At 34.9% G+C, this 22,540-nt stretch overlaps 1 protein-coding gene across 5 annotated transcripts in view; it reads left to right on the top strand.

Moving 5' to 3' along the window:
• Positions 1-22,540, top strand: part of PID1 (phosphotyrosine interaction domain containing 1) — a 66,512-nt gene that overhangs the window by 7,048 nt on the left and 36,924 nt on the right. For 4 of the 5 annotated variants that reach the window (XM_026664410.2, XM_087965090.1, XM_087965092.1 and 1 more), the window contains one exon: positions 19,049-19,195. The exons of the other annotated variant lie outside the window; for it this stretch is intronic. In XM_026664410.2, coding sequence (XP_026520195.1) covers positions 19,049-19,195 — 147 coding nt within the window. The remainder of the gene's footprint in view (positions 1-19,048; positions 19,196-22,540) is intronic. 5 annotated transcript variants of the gene reach the window in all.

The following is a 22,540-nucleotide window of genomic DNA, read 5'->3' as shown; positions in this document are numbered from 1 at the left end:
ACCTCACTGGGCATGTGCGTGCCTCACAGCTGATTTTTGGCCCGTTTGAGGACTTTTTTGGTCTCCCAGAGGCTTGAAAAAAGCCTCTGCAGGCTTTGCAGGACAAATAATAGGCCTATTTCATCACTTCCTGTTTTTCTGGAAATAACAAAAATGACAAAACAGGCCCAGTTTTTGGCCTTCCTAAAGCCTCTGGGAGGCTGAAAAAGGCCTCAAACCAGCCGAAAATCAGCTGTGAGATGTAGCACAGGTAAGGGGGGATGGGGTGTGTGGGAATTGTACATGCATGCATAGGGGGTGTGGGAGGATGTGCATTGCCTTCTGGGTGCTGGCACATGGCGCAAGCGTGCAAGTATGAGTGCAGTTTTTGCCACAGGAGTCCAAAAAGTTTAGCCACCACTGCTATATGGCTATCAAGTTGCCTGACATAGTATCGAGTAAAAAAAAAACCCTTTTTGCCTTTTCTTACCTTGGATCTCCTGTTTTCTATATTTTTCTTAATGCTGCATTGTATATGCCTATAAATAAAACTATAGCTCAGTAACCTCAGAATGGGACATATAGGTTGCACTGCTTCTAATTATCAGGGCAGAGCAGTCTTAATTGGTTTCAAGCTTATTCTAGTGTTAGTTATCAGATCTATTCAGCTGTGGCAAAAATTTTGAGGTCAATTAACTCCCTGCTAATCCTTAGATTTACTCATCCAGAGCAAAATCATTAGTACAGTATTATTTGAGAAGTCTGTCAAAAGGCATTATAAAACAGTTCTCTGCCATTCATTGTGCACACGATGATATTAAAATTATTTAAAAAGTAAAGTAGACATTGACATGGGGAATGACTCTCACTCTCACACCTTTTTTTTCTTGGTTTCTCAATCTGATTATTTTGGAAATAGTCACAGCTAAAAAGAGATTGGTTCTGAGCTGGCAGGAAAAAGATCCATTTACACTTCAATTTTATTTGATGTTTTGCTATGATCCACTAATTAGCTTTCTAATAAAAATAAGCTTGTGAGATTTATTTATTTAAATAATTTGTTTATATTTCTATTTGTAATTTACTGAGTTCATTTCAAAACAACGATTACAGTAAATAATCAGGAGAACTAATACCATTTAACATTGTTTTAGTGAACTGAAAAGTTTCATACAATGATTTTGCAGTCTAAAAAGGAGAAAAAACAAGCACCACTGTAGGCTTTCCTTCCTTCTACTGTAGAAATGTAGTAGATTTATATAAGAAAGGCATCACTGAAAACTCATTTAAGGTTGATATTATGAGGAAACCAGCTGTTAAAGCACCAGAGCTTCTAAAAGGAAATGATAATTCCCCCTATCTTGGGCATAATTAGACTTGGACCCTGGCATGAAATGTACATATTGTTTACCCAGAGCTTTTTTGCTTTTCTTTTTCATGAATGTTGACTTTAGGCAAAGTGACAAAGCCACAGATCCCTGAATTGCATTTTGGGGTTCTTCATAACTTTGTGGATTGTTGGTATTTCACAGTCACTGTTGGAAGCGAAGAGTGATAATAATCTCAAATCTTTTGCATTTCAAGACTGTCTCTTACTCTGATTTTCACTGGTGGAGATCCCAGAGTTTTGAAATTAGTTTTGTAACTATTTTCTAGACTGATAGGCATATTTTAAAAGATATCTTAATTTTTTTACAGGTTTTTTTTTTTTGGGGAGTTTTCTTCCAAGAAAGGTAAGAATACCACTATGAAGAAGGAAAATAAAGTTTACGGGATACAGATCTGATTTCTTAAATTAGGAACTCATAAACTTAGTTCTAGTTATGTCTTTAATTAAATTGATTGAATGGCAGGGATTACTTCTTCACACTGTCACAGAAACATTATGTATTAAATGACAATGTGGCTGATTAGGAGCCTTCATGTAACATTTATGAGCTTATGGGTAATGACTCTCCCACCTTTATTTTTTGTGAAACATTCTAATCCTGTAGCCATATTGATTTTTTTTCAAGGTAGTCATAGCAACAAAAGAAAGGTGCTGAGTAGGAAAAAGATCCTTTAGGTGAGGGCTGTCAAACTCATAGCCAGTGGATCAGATGTGTCACATGCTAGCCATGCCCATGTCCAGTTTAGCTAAGGAGGAAAAAGTTGCAATATATCACGTGATGATGCCATGAGTTTGACACTCCTGCTTTAGGTCACGATGGATAGCTTGGCTTAATATGTATCTGTTACAAAAATGGAAAATTTCATAATGGAATTCTAAATAAAAAATAAAAATAAAATTGTATGTATGCAAATCTATGATGTAACTGCTCTTGGACTAGTTGATAACAAAATCTCAAAATTGCCTAACAATTCCATTAATATAATATTCAGATCCAAAGTGGCGGAGTTTGCTGTTTTTGGTTCTTCTTACAGAAACAACATCTTTCCTGTTATCCCATAGTAGCCATACAAGCCCAGAACTATATGTGCTTGAATTAAGGAGGTCCTTTAGTTTTTGTGATAATTGGGAGAGAAAACTCTTTATGTTCTAAGCTCTTCCATCTTATCTGCCTTAACCTCAAGGGAGCAAATTGATAGTTCGATCCAGGAGTCATTTCCTGAAACTCATATTATCATAACACATCCTTTCTGAAGTTCTACTTACTTATAATTATTGTTGTTAGAATTTTTTGTTTATTTGTGGGGGTTATTTTTGGTTTTGTTATGTTTTGAACTCTGAAGACCTTCCTTCTCTCATTGTAGAATCTCAGGTCACCAATCTGTTTAGTTGTTTGTCACTTTATGACTGGAATTGACATGCTTCATCAGTTGGACTTCCCTGTAAGCTTATAATGGTTTGCTATCTTTGGCTATTTTCTTCCAATTTCTGCTATGGCTAATTGAATTAGAGGGTCTTGGTTTAATGCTTTGAACCTTGTAAAAAAATAATTTTCTAGACCTATTTTGCTATTTGAATTAGTATCAAATAAGATATTTGAAAACAAAACAGATCTGGGGATTCAGAAAAACTCATCTGGCACTACTTAGGTTAGGACAGCTCCCATTTTCTAAGTTGTTTATACTTTGCAGAAAGTGAACTGCTCTGAAAAAAAAGGTTAATTCTGGGGAAAGCTTGGTATAACTAAGAGAAATAAAAGTAAGGGTTTGTTTTGGTAAAAAGACTGTTGTGGAATACATCCTGAGAATTCATTACAACATGGTACCTTGTTAGAAACCACATACCTCCTTTAATTATTCAAATCAATAGTTTTATTGAAAGTAGCTCATTAAAATTCTGTAGGCCTTATTAGGTTGTGTTTATCTAGATGTCACAGAGTTGATGGTAAGTAGATGTTTGCACTGGAGTGATAATTAAATATTAGTTCATTTTTGTCATTTATCTGTCCAATAGAGAGCAGGCTGAAATGATAGAATATGCTTTCTTGTAGTTAACATTTATTTTTAGGATTATTCCAATAGTTTCAAGTGAAAAGAGAATAATTTATCTTACATTTGCTGCAAAACAAGTCTCTATTGCCATGCTGAATGTTAATTTCCAGCCAGTCTCAATATAAGCTTAGTCTTTTAAAGAACCATCTTGCAAAAGAGTAATCATTCCAGCAGAGTAATCATTTTAGTCTCTACACCAAATAATAATAGAACTCAACAATGCTTAGCAAATTTGTAATGACAATTGCTTTTATACATAAAACTTGCCTATTTGCCATATAACTTAAAAAGTATTTTTATTTTCCATAAAATTATCCTTGATCTTTCTTTTCAGCATCCAGTTGGAATTCTAACAACACACAAAAGGGTAAAGCCTTTATAATAATTGTTTTATGACTGTGAAATGGGTCATCCTGATGTCTGCATTTTGAAAGTGATAAATGAGATTTTTCTGATTGTGCTTTCAGTTCTCTGCTTCTGCTGTACAGGTAGTCCTTACTTAATGATAAAGCACAATTCCTCATTGACTTTTCATGTTGAAAGCTGTCAGTAAAGATCACCCATGGTGCCATAAGATGCTGTGGCATTGTAATTGTGACCTGGTTGCCAAGCATAAAATAAGAATCATATGACTGTGGGGATGCTCCAAGAGCTACAGCTATAAAAATTGTTTTAAGTCCCACTTGTTCAATGCTGTCATAATTTTGAACTGTGGGTGAATGAATGATTATTCAGTGACTACCTATAAAAAGTTAGCTAGCAAATAGCAATAATAAACCATTTGATACTTTCCAAAGGCAACGTTTAGAATATACAGTTAGCACTGGAGTAATATAGGCCTTCGGATGAATGCAGTCAGTAAAACTGCTTTTCATCTGGGTCAGCTCATCTAGATCCTTTTAGACAAAAATGACAAGAGAATGATCATGTTATAGGTAACTTCGTTTTAGGATATTAAAGGCTTTAGAAGTCATCAACACTGTGAATTGCACCTAGAAACACACTAGTAACCAGCACAGCAGCAAAGCAGTGGTGTCACTAATGAATCAAGGAGCATGAATGTGATCTTCTGAATGGTCTTCAGGGGCAGCTACATTAAAATAATAAGCTGATCACAAGATAGCTTACAATTCTGTAAAGAATAGCTGTCTCGTAGGATCTCTCTGCACCTACCAATACCAACTGGAACTGGTCCTAGAAAAAGGAGAAGAATTACTGCAATGTATTGTCCCATGTTCCTATCCAATGGGGATGAACAGAAGGATTTCATTTTCAATGGTACTAGATACCAGTTAGGCAACAAGCAGAATGAGCAGTACTGCACCACCTCAATGTCCCTTCTATCGGACTTCATTTACATGTGTGATCAATGCTGTTTGTATGGTGTACCCAGATGTAAAGTCCAACTGAAAGGTCCAGTTATTGTTCCAATATATCTGAAACATACAGGAAAGGGAAAGTTGGAAGTCATGTTGATTGTACTACTAGCAGCATCAACAAAACAGCATCCACAAAGACAAGTGGGCAAGGGAGAAGATGATTCATAGAATATTTGAGAGAATAATCTATTTTGTTGGGAAGCTCATAGACAAAACATGTGTTTTATTACATAGCATCTCCAGATTCAGGACTGTCATGAATATTGAGATTTCACTGAATTGTATAAATTATGAAACATTTTGTTTTTGTTTTTTAATTTTGATCTCATGCTGACATATGGATATTTATATTGTCCAGACAGTGATTCTACAGTTTACAGAGTCTGCACATTAGCTAAAAAATGGTTTGTTACGTAAGCTATAATTTCTGGATTATACCATGGATTAGAAATTACACTGGCTGGATTCACATATTATATTATTTCACTAACAAATAAATATAAGGTGACCAACCGTCCTCCTTTATGGAGGACAATTTCCTTTTATAAGTTCTGTCCTCTCTCTAAAAGTGTCCTCTTACATGTCCTCCTTTTTGATATTTGAAGACTAATCTGTAAATCTCCATATATTGATCGATGCCGAGTTGACCCATTGTATGTGAAGTGACGTATTTGTATTTGACATGATGATTCATCAAGGCTCAGTACAGTGCGGCAAGACGTGATTATGAGACGCATGCGCTCCACACAGGAGAATTGTTTTGAGAGAGAGTGCCGCACGCAAGAGTACACCGCGCGCAAGTGGCTTTGTTTTTTTTCTTCAATTTATTTGTGTCCTCCTTTTCATTGTAAAAAAGTTGGTCACCTTTTAGTGTGACTTAATGTTCCTATCCTATGGGGATGAGTATGCATCCAGCTAATTGGACAATCCATTGAGACATAGGAGATGACAATATTTTTTTTCAATCCAAATTTATTTTATAGAGTTTTCCATGTTACTACTTATAATGGTTTAGAGTATTGTTCAGATAGACGTTTGTTTTGTTGACAGTCCTGAATCTGGAGAATTTGTTTAAAAACAGCTCTATTAGAAAAACTCATATTTTTGTGTATGAGATAATAGTAAATTTATTCACCAAAAAAGATGGGAAGATTTTTGCTGCATAAACTTGCAGTATATTTTACTGAATGGAATAATGATCAACAGAGAACCAATGAAATCAAGGATCTTATGAAATTAAAGGAAAAAAAATTAAAGCTGAGAAATGCAGACAATTGCACATAGGACTGCAATTCTGCGGGTAGTTGGGAATAAGTCACAATAAATTGAGTAAAAATTATTTTTGTATAAATATGTATAAGATGGAATTGCATGTTATGCTCTGGGTCAGCAATCATGCCTTTAAGATGTATAATTTTGAAAATTGTGTTAAGTGGTTATTAAACTGCATAAAGAATACAGTGGTCTCTGACAGGAATACTACATCAGATATTAAATATCCTTTATTACCATCAAACTGCTAGATGTTTGAATAAAGTATTTTAAAAATCTTTAATAGACACAGATAGTCATAGATATCTCTGCTTTGCTTGCTGTTAACGTTTATTCTAATTGTTTGTAGAATAATGACTGAACTATTTGTTTTTCTGTTATTATTTGAGGCTGTTGGAAGATGTAATTCTTTCCAAGATAAACTGCATATGTGTGGTTTGGCATTGGAATAACTAATGTTGAATGAACCTGGAGTTTCAGAGCCATTATGACAGAATTAAAATTTTATCAACTGAGTTATGAGTGTGGTTGCGGTTATGTGGGGATAAGCTTTGGCCTTGCATATATTTATGATTCAAATGTTAATTTTAGTTACGGTTGAGTAAAATCAGCCTCAATGAAGTAAATGTAGTTATCCACAATTTGTCTTATCTTTATACAAACTTCAATTTATTTATTACACTGCAAAAGTATTACTTCCAGTCCAGCAATTAGCCTTGTCAAGTCACAAAATATAAATACCATTTTTCAAGAGAAATATAGAGAGGGTGTTTTGGAAAAGGAATGGTTACAATTTTCTTCCTTTTTTTCACTGTAAAATTTCCTAATTACTATTTTTTTTAAAAGAAACCCATAGTGATTATATATTCAAATGAAGAATTTAGTGGATTCAAAAGTGTTGGAATAGAACTTCCAGAATTCTCAATTCAGAATAACCAAGTTGAAAGAATCTATACCATTTCACACAAATAGTTGTCCAATCTCTTCTGAAAAACCTCCAGTGTTGGAGCACCCACAACTTCTAAAGGGCAGTCGTTCCACTGATTAATTGTTCTGTCAGAAAATTTCTCCTTAGTTCTAGGTTGGTTCTCTCAATTAGTTTCTATCCATTGCTTCTTGTTCTGCTACTGCTTGATGTTGGAACACTACTATCGTGCTTTAGAGAATAGGTTGTGGCAGCCCTTAGATATTGGAACACTACTATCATGTCACCCCTAGTCCTTCTCTTCATTAAACTAGATATCCGATCCCTAGAGATGTCTTCAGTTTCTGTTAATATTTATATATATTTGTATTAGGATACAAAGCCTATGCCAACTCTTTATACGTGTGTAAAAGAATCAGTGTTGTGATTTTTATTTTGCCATTTGCCTCTGTTTTGATCCCTCCTCAGGATTGCCATTATAGTGGCTTTCAAGATTTTGTTAATACAAATCAGTTCAAACATGATCCATTGTAGAAAGTAGCTTCCATTTAAGCTATAATGTTAAATATTTCAAAAAATTGCACATTAAAAATGCACACTTCTCTAACAGTGGTGATAATGATTGTGACTTTTGGGATTCATTTTTTATTTTCCTTATTGAACTCATTAACTGCTAGGAGAAATATCTAATCAGAGTAATTTCAGATAGTAAAACTTTCAGTTAATACACTTATTTCAAGTAAATGGTTTCTAACTTTAAAATATTCTTACCTAGCTTTTAATGAATGAAGTTATTTTTCCAGAGGATAGCCTGAGTACTTATTATAGTGCATTGAAAGAACACCCTTTTAATCAGCAAATGAAAATTGCTTAGGAATGTCTGTGACTCCAGTGCACCAAGACTGGCAGTTTAGTATGGACGCTGAAGGGAGGTAGTGTTTATTCTCTGTAGGTTGTACGTTCTTAATAAAAATATGTAATAGGTACCAGATGTCAAGAGAGAGGATTGAAATTGAAGGTAATAGATCTGCCTTTAAGAAATAACCTATTTTTTTTAAAAGTTTAAGATATATCCTTTGTAGTTGCATGGCATGATGGATTTTGTCCCAGTGTAATATAACAGTATTCACACTGTTATTCTGTTATTCTCTGTTATTCTGAACATCCTTACAGTGCATAAAACAAATAGTTATGAAAAGCATTCTTACAGTGCATAAAACAAAGAGTTATGAAAATATTTCTCAATATGGAATAGGTCTATGGAGATTCGCAGTTACCCAGGTCATGGTTGTCCCAAGGCTGATTTTTCAGAAAGTCCAGTTGTCTCTTGAAAAATCACCTTTGGGACAATATGGAATAGGAAAATCCTCAATGGTTGCTTTTGCATTCTTTCTTAATCTGTTGCGTCCTATACTGTTTTACTATCTTCCATGGGTTGCAAACACATAGTTCAAGCTGGTACTGATTACCAATCAGAATTGGTTCATATATCAAACTGATTAGGCAAATAAAGGGAGGCAAGATATGCATTTGCAGGCTGTTTGAATCTGCCATCCTTCTGATATTGAATAATAATGAAGGAAAGAAGCTGGCTGAAGAAGTCTGCTAAATAATACATTACTAGTGTGGTATAGTGGTTAGCATTAGATTAGGACTGGGAGTTCTAGATTCAAATTTTCCTGCAGCTTCAAACCCTTCTGAATGATCTAAGACTGATGTGAGGATAAATTAGTTGAGGATAACTGTATATGTTAATCTCAGCTCTTGTAAGACTGGGATACCTTTTTCATATGAAAGAGAGAGTTTGTTTAATCTTAATAATCAAATCCCAGAACAAATCATTACAGTTTTCTTAACAATAGTATGAAAATGGTAGTATCCCATTTTGTTGCTAACATATCTTTTTCAGGGATCTTTTTAAACTACCTAATCTTGCCTTTCTCAGTAGACTTCCATCCAAGAATTAATCAGGTTCAGCCTTGCTTAGTTTCTGAATCCAGACAAGGTTAGCCATGTGTCACCATGTGCTAAGATGATTAAACTTAAAACGAGAACACAGATGTCAAATCCATCAAACAGACAAAAGAATACTCATTAAAATAAGTCTGAAGTGCATAAAAATGACAAAAAATGATTCAACTTATTGTTGTTTGAAGACAACAAAGAACCTGTCTCTTACTATCTTTTTTTTACAGGTTTATTAAGTAGCTTAGAATTATATATGAATTGAAGCAAATGAAATAAAGCAGAGTGCTTTGCTTTTTATTTCAAATAAAGCAGAGTGCTTTGCTTTTTATTTCAAATAAAGCAGTGCCTCCATTTTGTTCAAATTCAGTTTAGTTTGTTCATTACCACCCTGTTCATTAATTAATTTACAAAACATTCAAAGTGTCTATATTGTTTGTTTAAAGCTGCAAGTTTTGAAATATTGAAAAGCCAATGTTCTTAAGATGAAATCCAGTCAAATAATCCAGAAGGATCTTATGGTACTGAAAATCACAAAGAAATACAGGACGATTTAGTAAGCTGCCCACAACATAGCCATTTTTTAATTTATATCATCCACCAAGTGAGTCATAGTAGTTTTACCATATCTGATCTGAAAGTTTATCTGAAATAGATTAAATTGAAAAATGTTATTCTCTCTCCCCCCTCTTTTTCTCTGTGTTTGTAAATTTCTAAGTGTTTCTGCTAAATCACCAGGAAGACTTTCATAAAGACTAAATGAAAATTATGATGTGTGCTTGAAACAAGAAATATAGGAAATTGTACCATCTAGAGCAGGGGTATCAAACTTGATATCATTGAGGGAAGCATCAGGGTTGTGTTTGACCTCGGGGCAGGGTGGGCATGGCCAGCTCGACATCATGTTGGGGGCACCTGTGGCAGCCCAAGTGCTCTGCCAGTGAAAACGGGCTTCCAAGCTCCATTTTCAGGTGCAACGGCCTCCTGCAAACCTCTGCCAGCAAAAACAGAGCTTGTGGGGAAGGGCGCAGTCCTCCCGAAGTCCATTTTCATTGGCAGAGGCATCACGGCCTGGTCCTTCATTGTTTCCAGGGTGGCCCCATGGGCCAGATCTGAGCACCCCATGGGCTGGATCTGGTCCCCAGGCCTTGAGTTTGACACCCCTGATCTAGGGACTGCATCTACTCTCTTCTTTCTCTGATTCCAGTTTTCTGTAAAAAAAAAAATAATCCAGAAAAATAGGAAGTTCATAATGCTTTCCATTCTTAAATCAATTACTGTCAACTTTTTAAATCAGCTTTGTGATGATTATCTACATAATGTAAAGAGCAATTGCTAGAAAAAAAAAGTATTGGTTTTATCTTTTTAGCACACATTTTAACTTTATTTGGTCCTTTTCACAAGATTCTTTGGAAACAAATTAAAGTTTAATTTTTTAAAAATAATTTGCCAAGGTGGCAACTCATTTTATTCTGAAATAGACAAGTGCTACTTCCATTTAAATCACATGCTGTCAAGTGACTACTTCCATTTAAATCACATTAGAAATACTAATACTAAGAATTGTAGGAAGACTAATGTTTTGATGAAACTAATAATTGTGGTTAAATTGAATATTTAAAGTTCAAAATAAGGAATGGCTCCTGGCTAGGTTTGGGTACTGGATCCCTTATTCATCATGAATATTTGTTGGTGGATAATCAATGGGATATATGGTACTTATTTACAAACGACATTGTGTATTTTTGAGGCAGTAGAAAAGACAGTATAACTCAATGAATACAAAATATGTAAACTGGCTTCTGTTGAAGGAGGACTTAGTGCTTCTAAAGTTTTTCATTTGTCACTCATGAAGTAATCAATATCTTTATAAATTAACTTGAGATGGCATTGGACCATATCATTTCTTTTTACAGAATTTTTTTGCATTCAGTACAAATGTGAGAAGAATATTTGCACTGTTTTCCTTTCACACTTTATGGAACAAGGGAATAGAGGCAAAGGAGGCATGAGAGATTTTGGCAGGTCCTGAAGCAGCAGTTAGAGAAAATAGAACAGCTAAGCTCTGCTGTGCCTCTTTTTAATTATATCCCAAGAGAAAATTATACACTTTTGGAATTTAACATTGCACTATAATCTCAAAGATCCCACTGTTAATTTATGTGTGAAGTCTATGATCTGAAGCTCAGTAGTCTATAAAGAAAGATGTTTTGTTAGAATGCTTGATCCCAAAAGATACTTTGAATCAATTGATTTCTAATGGTAGTTTCAAAGATGGTAGTTTCAATTATGCTGCTTTTCGAACATGGCATGTATACACTACCTACCCACAAAAGAGAGGGGGGGAGGGAGGGAGGGAGGGAGGGAGGGAGGGAGGGGGAGAGAGAGAGAGAGAGAGAGAGAGAGAGAGAGAATTTAGCTGTTGATCTCAAAATCATGACTTTGGATAACCTTAGTAAAACAGCATAAGCAATTACATAATAATAAATATATAATTCACAGCCAAGATAACCTCCTTAAACTAGCATCAAAGTAAATTTCACTTGCTCAGCCACACGTTCTGACCCGTATGCTTAATGACGTAGCCATGATTATAACGACTTTCAGGTTTAGTCTAATGTAATCTTTGGGAGAATAATGGTTCCTGTCAGATGGCACTTTTTAAGAAGTGGGACCCGGAACATGGTTTTTCTTCTGGATCTGCTGAAATGGATTTTACATCAATCAAGATAAACTTATCCTGATTTTAAAATATAGATATGAGTCAATTGTTGATTTTTGAAATGTTTCTTAGTTCTAAGAATCAGAAGATGGAACAATATTTTTCTGTATGAGGCAGATACAACAATAATAACCTCAAGGACTGAATTAATTTTACATCAATGCCTATGGATGTATGGATTTTTTTTACCTTTTTTATTTTTTCTGTTCTTTGTCACATTTAGTTATCAAAATCACTATTTTATATCTGGGATTATTTTTTTTTTCCTTCATTATATAATATTTTTTACTGTTGGTTTTTTGGTACTTTGCTATTGCAAATTTTAAAAATAAGCCTTCTGAGGAAGATAAGCTGAACTGAAGATGGCTCTGCAAAAGCAAATCAGCAACCATAGTAAAGACAGGTGTCCTCAAACTTTTTAAACGGGGCCAATTCACGGTCCCTCAGACTGTTGGGAGGGCCAGACTGGCCGGGTAGACGTGGTTATGTCGGCATGGGACTGTGTGGGCATGGCCAATTTAGCAGTCTTGCCACTTTGTCTAACTTCATTACAGCAGCAGCTTCAGGCTCCTTAAAACTCAGGAAAATCACTTTTTGCAGCAATTCTTCTCAGCCCCAAGGAGTTTACAATCAACAAGTCTCAGTCTCTCTCTCTCTCTCTCTCTCTCTCTCTCTCTCTCTCTCTCTCTCTCTCTCTCTCTCTCTCGTACTCCGCACGCTCTCCTCCCTTCCCTCCTCACTTAAGCAGGGGAACTTCTGTAAACACCAAGGAAGGGCTCCGATTCCACCGTCTCCCACATACTCCCCACTCTCCCTGCACGCATCAGTATTCTGGCTGCCACTATCACCCCTCTGCCAGCTCGCCCTTTCCCACCATCCATCAACCCGCACCCTTCAGCCTTACCTTGACAAGTAGAAGTATGCAGAAGTGTTGCTGCATTCTGCAAGGTATACATATTATGCTTATGGCTGTAGGAGGAGTGATGAGGGAGGTGGGAATAGCCAGCCATGCAGGGAGGGAGTGGGTGGGAGGCAAGGTGCAGGGCTTAATCCCATCACTGCACGGGCTAGATAGATTGTGTCAGTGGGCCATACATGGCCCACGGGCTGTAGTTTGAGGATCCCTGGTAAAGACCAAGCAACTGATGAGTTGTTCCAACTTCATTCAGTCAAACTAGCTCATATGGAGACATATGGAGTCTCAACACGTATGGAAAGTACCAGATTGCAGACATTTTAGCAGCACATTTATACAGCTATGGTGAATGCAGTATTGCAGACTAACTCTGCCCACAGTCAAGAGTTTGATGGTGAACAGCTCAAGGCATTCCCAGGTCAGTAAAATGAGGACCCATATTGTTGGGGGCAATATGTTGACATTGTAAACTGCTATAAAGCACTATGGAGTAGTATACCATAGTGCTTTATAGACCAATTTCTTGGCATCTCTCCAGATAAGGAGAAGAGATTGCCCACAAGTGATCCAGACAGGTGGTCCTCATAATAAGATTGCAGGATAGCAGTTTTCTGCAGATTTGAGTACTTGAAAGGATTAACCATTTTGTTTGCAACTAGGCAGAGACTTTTAAAGGACATTAAGTTCATAAATCTCTCTCACTGAAATGGTTCATTAACTACGTTTTAAATATTAGCAGCCTTCAAAATGACAATATCAAAATCATGAAGCATATTGAGGAACTCAGCATTTGTTTTCTCACTGATTTGAATGTTATTTCTGACCCAGCCCATACTGAAGTATCCTTTGTGCTGTTTTGTCTAATGGTATAATATCACCTTGACTTTTTGAGGACTGAGCCTAAGGATATCACCCATCAAATGTTTTCCTAATCCCCATTCATCTGATCTTAATTGAAGCTAGTCAAAAGGGTCAGCTAGGTGGATCCAGCATGAAGACATTTTTGGGAGATAAAGAGATACTGTAATCTTTAAGAGACAATCCTGCCCATCTCTAAAGAAACTGCATGGAACCACTAGCTACTATCAAATTGTAGGTATGTACTTTCAGGGCAGAGTTCTTTAACATGTGATAACCTGTGCAATTGTATACATTCCTGGATGACACTGGACTGATTTTACTGTGAATGCATTGCTGCTCTGGTAGATGACTATTTGCAAAGAGAAACTGATATAAATTCTCTGTGGGTTGCACAATTCTGCGAGACAGAGAGTTTAGGGTTGGAGTCATGTTACAAGTATCCCATTCTACTTGTAAATCACTGCCAGAGAGTGGCATTAGGAGATTATACCTCTGCAAACAAGATACCTATATTTTGTGATGTCACCTGTACTTCGTGATGTTATTTAAGATAAGTATGTAATTGCTGGCTTGGTATCATTCATATGGTTTTCAACCAGTTCCTAGACACAGCGGTGAGATTTCAATCTGCCCTTTATCTAAATAACCAATCATTAGGATTGTGCAGAACATTTGATTTTGATGTTGGGCAACAAGTTGGAAAACAAGGTAAACATCTATTTTTAGAATATTGATGCAATTAGAACATTTGCAAGATTTTTACAGCTGTTTTTGAAGCATTTCTTTGTGTGTTTGTATGCACAGATGCACAAGTACATGTACATGGCAGTTCATTTAGCCATCATTTGAAACAGAAAGGGTGTTTCATTAATTATTCAGTGCATTGTAAAACACTAGTTCAGAGGTCTCCAAACTTGACAACTTTAAGACTTGTGGACTTCAACTCCAGAATTCTGGGAGTTGAAGTCCACAAGTTTTAACTTTGCCAAGTTTGGGGACCCCTGCACTAGTTAAATACTTTGCATAGCCTTATTACAGTTACTTTTCTATCCATTTTATTTATCAGATACATTGTGTTTCCTTCCAGGATATTGTATAATGTAGATTTTCTTTTTTTTAATAGCCAAAAAAACATCATTCCAAAAGAACTAATTGAATTTGGAATTATCATCATTTAGTAATAGAGATTAATTCTGACCTATTGTTTTTTGTCAGTGGAAGGATAATCATAACATCCTCTTTTAATTTTGGAATGTTTATATTTCTAAACCTGAAATTCCTATCATTTCTGGTTATCACATCCAAGCCTAACAAGCAAATGAAGAGAAGAGGAATGCATAAAAGATGGGAGATGTGATCGAAATTAGAACAAATATTCTGATCTATGGTGTTAAGAAATCTTTAGCTCTTATGACTGTCTGGTATTTATTTATTTTATTTAAAAGCTGCCTAACTCCCAGTTAACTCTGGAGGCTAGAACCATCTTATTAAAAGAAAATATAACAGGCCAGAATAGAAAAGAGACAAACAAAACAATCATAATCAAAAGAAAGCAAAAGAAATAGATGTTTAACTTTTGACATGATATAGATTCTCACTCAGGTATTATGTGCCTCATGCCTCCAAATAGAAAGAATAATGCTAATACATGTTTTTTAATACCAGATTGTATAATAGCAATAGCTATTATAACAGTATACTGCTCTGTAGTGTTTTATAGCACCTCTGAGCAGTTTACAATGTCAATATATTGCCCCCAACAATTTGGGTCCTCATTTGGGAAGGCCTTGAGCTGGTCACCATCGAACTCTTGACTGTGGGCAGAGTTAGCCTGCAAGACTGTATTCTAACCACTGCACCACCATAGTTGTATACAAGTGCTGCTAAAATGTCTGGAATCTGGCACTCTCCATATGTGTTGAAATTCACAGCTAGTTTGACTGAATGAAGTTGGAGGACTTGTACAATAGGAAGTTCTAGGAAGTTCTGGAATATGAATCTGAAATGTATGATTAAAATAGAATAGAATAGAATAGAATAGAATTCTTTATTGGCCAAGTGTGGTTGGACACACAAGGAATTTGTCTTGGTGCAAATGCTCTCGGTATATATAAAAGAAAAGATACATTCGTCAAAAGTCAAGAATCATAAGGTACAACACTTAGTAATAGTCATAGGGTACAATAAGCAATCAAATCATAGTAATCAATATAAATCGTAAGGATACAAGCGACAAAGTTACAGTCATACAGTCACAAGTGGGGAGGGGATGGGTGATAAGGAGTGATGAGAAGATTAACAGTAATAGTAGTGCAGACTTTGTAATGGATGGACAGTGTTGAGGGAATTATTTGTTTAGCAGAGTGATGATGGCTTTCAGGGAAAAAAACTGTCCTTGTGTCTAGTTGTTCTGGTGTGCAGTGCTCTATACTAGTGTCGTTTTGAGGGAAGGAGTTGAAACAGTTTATGTCCTGGATGTGAGGAGTCTGTAAATATTTTCACAGTCCTCTTTTGGACTCGTGCAGTATACAGGTCCTCAATTGAAGGCAGGTTGGTACTAATGGTTTTTTATTTTTATTTTTTTGCAGTCCTAATTATCCTCTGAAATCTGTGTCTGTCCTGTTGGGTTGCAGAACCAAACCAGACAGTTATAGAGGTGTAGATTCTACTTTCCTTGTACTCTGCCGAGAGTTACTTGCCACGAGATGGGTGACTATATAAGTTTGATAGATAAATAAAATAAAAATATCAGTGATTAGGAATGATTAGGAGCTTCTGAGAAGATGATGCCCTCAGAAATGAGACTCTTTATGTACTTGTTCATACTAACAATTTTCTCACAATGCCTCATTTATGGCTTTGTTTTTAAAGTTAGTTTATAAGAAACAAACCATTTATAATGGACCAACCAAGACTGTAAAACATGATTATAAAAGAGTTGTTGCAAAGTATGAATTTATGTCCAGAATGTTAAATCATTTGTTTATGAATATGTGAAACAATATATAACACAATTGCTGAATAAGCAGTTTTTGACAATCTGTGAGTAAAGCTGTGTACGGGTTATGTATTTGTAGCGTGTGTGTGTGTGTGTGTGTGTGTGTGTGTTGTATCTTCTGTATTGTTTTTTCTCTTAAACCATAAGGAATATTTATTAACATTTACATAACAATATAATGAAATTGCACGAAGAAATAGTCATTAAGAATCTGATAATTTTTTTAAAGCCTTTAATAGCTTTTGGTCAAAAAAACAACCCTCGAGATACACAGCAAAATTACTTGCTTTGGTGTTTATTAACTATAAACGATTATAAACTTTTAAGACTACAAACTGCAAATCTCATTAAAGCAGCTTGGAACTTTTCCAGAACACAGCTATTCTTTTCTATACCAGAAACCTGCCTGCAGGAATCAATGAGCAACAGGAGAGGCATATTCCAGGAAATTGGTCATTTCAGCAAACCCTCATGTGGTTGGCTTAATCATGAAATGGAGCTACAATTTTAACTCTATATTTAAGCCCTAATTACTAAGGAAATATTGGCATATTTTAGAATTTTGCAAATCTTATCAGTATCTGAGTGTACTGATGCATCATTCTCTGAAATGTAGGAACAAAAATAATGTGTAAACAAGAAAACTAGATGCATCTTTTATTTTTATTATCTATATAGTTATCATGTAAATGATGAGTCTGTGCTGCCAGTTTCTGGACTATATAAAAAATTGAATGGCTTCTAGATAAGCATATTGCACACTGTCTGGATATCAGTTCTGCAGTTGAGAAGCATATTCCATGCATGTGAAATAAATTGACCAACTCAGAAATACTGCTTTATTCCAATGCCAAACTTGAGACAGTCTAGAGTCAGATTTAATATTACCTTCAGTTCATTTAAAGACGCCAGTAACTGGAGGCATCAGGGTGTCTCCTCAGGTCAGCACTAGATATTAATTTTAGGTTATGCTGAATGAAATGCAAGTTTTATTCATTGATATCATCAGACTTTTAAAACTAGCCCAATGTAATACAGGTGGGAAAAATCTATAAAGTTGCTATTGCCTGGGCATTTTCTAAAGGCCATATAGTTAATGGCTGCTACCATGACAGAAAACAACTCTTAAGTTAAAATTTAAAAATATATATTGGGAAACAGTTAAACACTTTTCCTGGACTATATTGTTTTTTAGACATTTGAGCAGTGTGGGGTGGATTTTCTGTGGAGCTGAATAATTACACCTGCTTCAATATATTCAATTGTTAAACTTCTAGGATAAACCTAGTGCTATATAAGTGCTCCTATATCACTTTTCATTGGTTTTTGAGGTGAATGTGTAGATTGGGCTTAGAGCTAAGACTAAAATTTCAAAAGCATTTCAGTGTTATAACTCATTTCCTATATTCTGCCAGAAGCTATTTTTTGTGAAAGTCTCCTCTCTGTTACATCACCGAAAGTTATTTCAATATTTATTTCTCCAAAATGTACATAGAAAATGTATTTTTAGATATTTAAATATCATGGCCTATCTGTTGTTTCTGGCAGTAAGTCCTTCTCATGCAATGTGATGAGATAAATCCAACCAGGTCGTTGCATTTCATAAAGTTAATGTTTATGGTAAATGGAAAGATAAAAAGCAATTGCAGAAAAAATTGTGGAATATTTTTAGTTAGACAGTAGCGAGCCAGAACATGAAATGTTTCTTCAATAAACAAAAAAAGCACAAAATAATCAAAAAACATGTTGTTGGAAGGTAGTATATTCATTATTTTCTTCAGTAAGAGAGAGAGAGTTTATACTTGGTGGCACCTGTAATAGATGTCTTTTTTCAACTGTGTCTTGCTGTGAAAGAAGCTAATCCATTATATCACTTCGATCCTGAGCTATTCAGACTTACTGCTGAATGTAAAAATAACTTGCTTTAAAACAGACATGTTTGGATCACAATTCTTACCAGTTTTTAAATCAGGTTCAGCTATAGACAAGTCAGATACTTGACCTCTTACTATGTATTTGTTTACTTGGCACAAGCTCTTAGACATGACTCAGTCAGTTCATTCATTTTAGGGACAAAAATGAGGCCGTAAGATACAAAAAACATTTGTCCCTTATAATATATAGAAAAGGCCTTTTATAGATTTATATTCCAAGATTTAAATTCTAGATTTTTTTCCCTTCCCTTTTGAGGCAAAATGCAGGCTTTGTTTTAATAAAAGATATATTACACAAACACTACTGGGAGATTTTATTACTATTCAGCAGAGTTGGGTTTTTACAATGATTTTGAGAAACTGAACTGGGGATTATTAGACAAAATGTTTATATTCTTTTTTTCTTTCATCTGTATCATTATTAATTTTAAAGAAGGAAAAAAGAAAACTTAGATGACATTATCTTCCTCTTTTGCTTGTTTACATGAACTTAAGCAATTTTCATTCCTTCTAGCAATGTTTCCATTTCACTGCACAGATCATTAGAACAAGTCAGGTAGAAATATTGACCTTCATATATTTTTATTTTATTCAAGCACATAAATTCTACAAAACTGAAAAAAACTCCATACTATCTTTGTTTTTATTTCATTTAGCATTTTCAGACCATGTTGAAGACTAAGCTAAATGTCTTAACTCTTCGGAAGGAACCTCTTCCCACTGTAATCTTCCATGAGCCAGAAGCCATTGAGTTGTGCACCACAACTCCATTAATGAAGACTCGGACACATGCTGGATGCAAGGTATGTAATAACTGAAGCAACATAACTTCTCTGGCAGTGTTCCATTTTGATACAAAATAAATGAAAAGAGGACCGCAAACAACTATTTTTCACAATATGAGCACCAATTGATAAAACAGGCATGTTATTAATACCTAAGGGGGAAAAATATTTTCTTAAAGACTCAATTCCATGTTTTCTGGGCTTGTTAAAAAACTACTCTGTATATACATATTGGTCATTCTTTGCTTAGAATTCTATTTGGTCAAATTAACATTTTATTATTGATACTTTTTTGTCTGGACAAGTTGCCACAGTTTTCTTGGAAATGGTTTGTCATTGCCTCCTTCCCTGGGCTGAGAGAGACTATCCTAAGATAACCCAGCTTGTTTTGTGCCTAAAGCATGACTACAGCTTATGGCCTCCCAGTGTCTAGTCTGATGCTTTAACTACACCAGACTGGCTTTCATTGACACATTGGGCAGCTTCAATTTTGAATATGTTGATCTCTTCAATAGCATACAGTGACTTAGTTTCTAACTGATTTTGTAGATCAATTCCCATCAGCCATCACTCAGCATAGCTGTTAACTGGAACTGAAGAGTAAAATGTCTGATGAACACCAGACTTGACTCAAAACATCCTTAAACAAATAAAAAGAAGACTCAAATAGACATTTCATACAAATAAAGTCTCAAAAGATGAAATTTAAACTACTTGACAAAGATATATCATTTTAAATAAAAATATTGTGATAGATTGGCAGAATACGTACTATATATAAGATGCAAGATTTATTTCCTGACTTCTGTGATGGATGCCAGTGGATAATAGGATTACAAAAGATGTTTCCTGCATGGATCCCTTGAGAATTGTTCCTAATCAGAAAAAAAGTGATAGACTGTGTGGATTGCCTTCATATGTGACAGTTTCTTAATCTAATTTTAGCTTAATTGAAATTTTGTGTAATTGCTGCAGAATAGCAAAATGAAATCATTTGAAACACTTGGTGAACCTTTGCATCTGTAGATTCTGTTCTTCTCACGGAAAACTGTCAATTCATAGATAGTTTCATTGTGGATGCTCCCTTTAGCAGTTTGTGCCTCCAGATTTGCTACTAATTTTACTCAACCTGTCAGCATTGCTTTTTGTCATGAAATTTTATAATAGCCCATTCAGTAACAGGCAGAGGTATTTGTGTGTTATATAGTAATGTTTTTAAATACCAGTTAACTTTTAGAGAGAGAAAAAATCAACTGTGGAAGAAGGAAAGGGGCTTTTCTGAAATTTGAACTATCTTAATACTATATGTCAAGAAATTATAGTCTTGGGCACCTGACAGTCTCTGTCCTAAACAATTAAATGTAATTTGGCAGCATAGGCTAGCTTTATGAAGATATATGACCATTTTTAGTCAAAGATAGAAAAGAACAAAATGAGAAGTTTGCCATATTTTTTACAAGTGGTTACTCTTCCACCTCTGTAAGCATCCTTCTTTTTATCAAGCATTGAAATGTCACATGCCATGTCTGTAGATTGCAGCCATTTTGATATAATGGTTAAGGTACAAATCTAGAAACCATGAGACTGTCAGTTTAGTCCCACCTTAGGCATAAAGCCAAATTTCTTCTATCCCTATGAAGCAGGCAAACCACTTTTGAAAAACTTTGCCAAAAAAAACTATAGGAACTAATCACCAAAAGTCAACAGTGACTCAAAAGAAGGAAGGGAAGGGAAGGGAAGGAATGGAGGGAGGGAAGAAGGGCTTAATTAAACATCAACTGAACATATCCTCAGTCTTATATAATTTTCTTCATATAATTGTTCATTATATTTAATGTACCTCTTAGCAAATTCTGGCACATTTTTCATCTTATAGTATTATTTGGACAGGCCAAGTCTGGGTTCGTTGCTTCAAATGGCAGCACCCACTGAACATCCTTTTCTAGCATCTGAAACCAAATATGGTCAGACCTTGTTAGCACATATATGGGCAATTTTATCCTTTTATATTTAATAATCTGAACACAAAATATTTATTTTAATGATGGCAGCAGTTGTTGTGCAAAAATGGGTACTTACCAGAATATGAAAGGAAAAGATAGGATGGTAAAAGCAAATAGAGGATGTGGTGGTTAGGCAAAAGAAGGAAGAGGTTTGGAGTGAAATTAATCAGTCTTGTTCTTTGCTGATGTAGTTTGACAGTAACTTTCAGTTCTTGGAAGATCAAAGCACCTCATGTACAATGGGTCACATGTTACATGGTTTCACTTCTGCTTTGAAAGAGTCTCAAGCCTTAAAATTTCCCCAATAATACAATTATTGAGGTGGTGATCATTTACCTCTATCACCAAACGTATTAATTTTTTCATCACCATAGGCATTTGAATGTGCATTCGCTGTTGTTTGGTGGTTTTGTTTATGGACCTGTATTATGCTATTTTCTTTTACTGTGCATATTTTATGTTAGTATGCTGTTTATCACTGTGACTCCAGAAGGTTTTGGCAGCATACAAAGTTAATTAATTATTTTATCTATTTGTATATGATGTTTAATATATAAATCATCATAATGTTCATATTCTGAAGACAGGAGTGATAAAGGGAACATTACTGTGAAAATCTCTAATTCTAATTTAGCTACAGTTATTTTACTGAAAATAATAGGATGAACAAAAAGTATGATAACACGGAACTGTGAATTGTAAATTATCCTGTTAAATGAAAAATCAAAGCATTTTTTCCTGGCAGATTTTCTCTTTTTTAACATATAATTAAAAATTATAATAAATTTTTATAATAGAAAATAAATAGCTTACTAATTATTCAGTTAATTATTTAATCTATAATCTGGTGTTTGTAGATTTGTAATTTAGAACATAGATTACATCTATGATTAAATGCACAGTTGGAACAAGTGATTTTTTTTAAAAAAAATATGTATGTATACATTTTAATATATCTCACTAATGGGAAGATTGAAGAGAGAGGGAGGGAGGCTGACAACTCATGCAGGAAATGTGTCATATTCTAAGATGTCAAAGATCTGACATACAAGATACTTTGCCATAAATCCGTTTTGTGAAGATGGCATGAAATGATTTGCAGAAGAAAGATTAATTTGTGGAGGAAAGATTTATTACCTGCTAAGAAATTTTCAAAGCTTAAAAAATAGACAAAAGCTCTGCCATAGATCCTGTTATGTAAAGATTAATTGCCATGTAATTGCATTGGGAAAGATTTCCAAAGGATGGGAAAATTCTCCATTTGTGATAAAAAGGAAGAAATAATTCTTTCCATGTTCATTATTATCCATTTATTATATGGTTTTATTTCTAATCCACCTAACAACCAAAACTTTTGGTG

Source organism: Notechis scutatus, chromosome 4 (assembly GCF_049901735.1).
Source record: "Notechis scutatus isolate UNSWTSFEM ecotype Mainland chromosome 4, rNotScu1.2, whole genome shotgun sequence".
Lineage (NCBI taxonomy): Eukaryota > Metazoa > Chordata > Lepidosauria > Squamata > Elapidae > Notechis > Notechis scutatus.
This window is presented reverse-complemented; position numbering and strand designations above follow the sequence as displayed.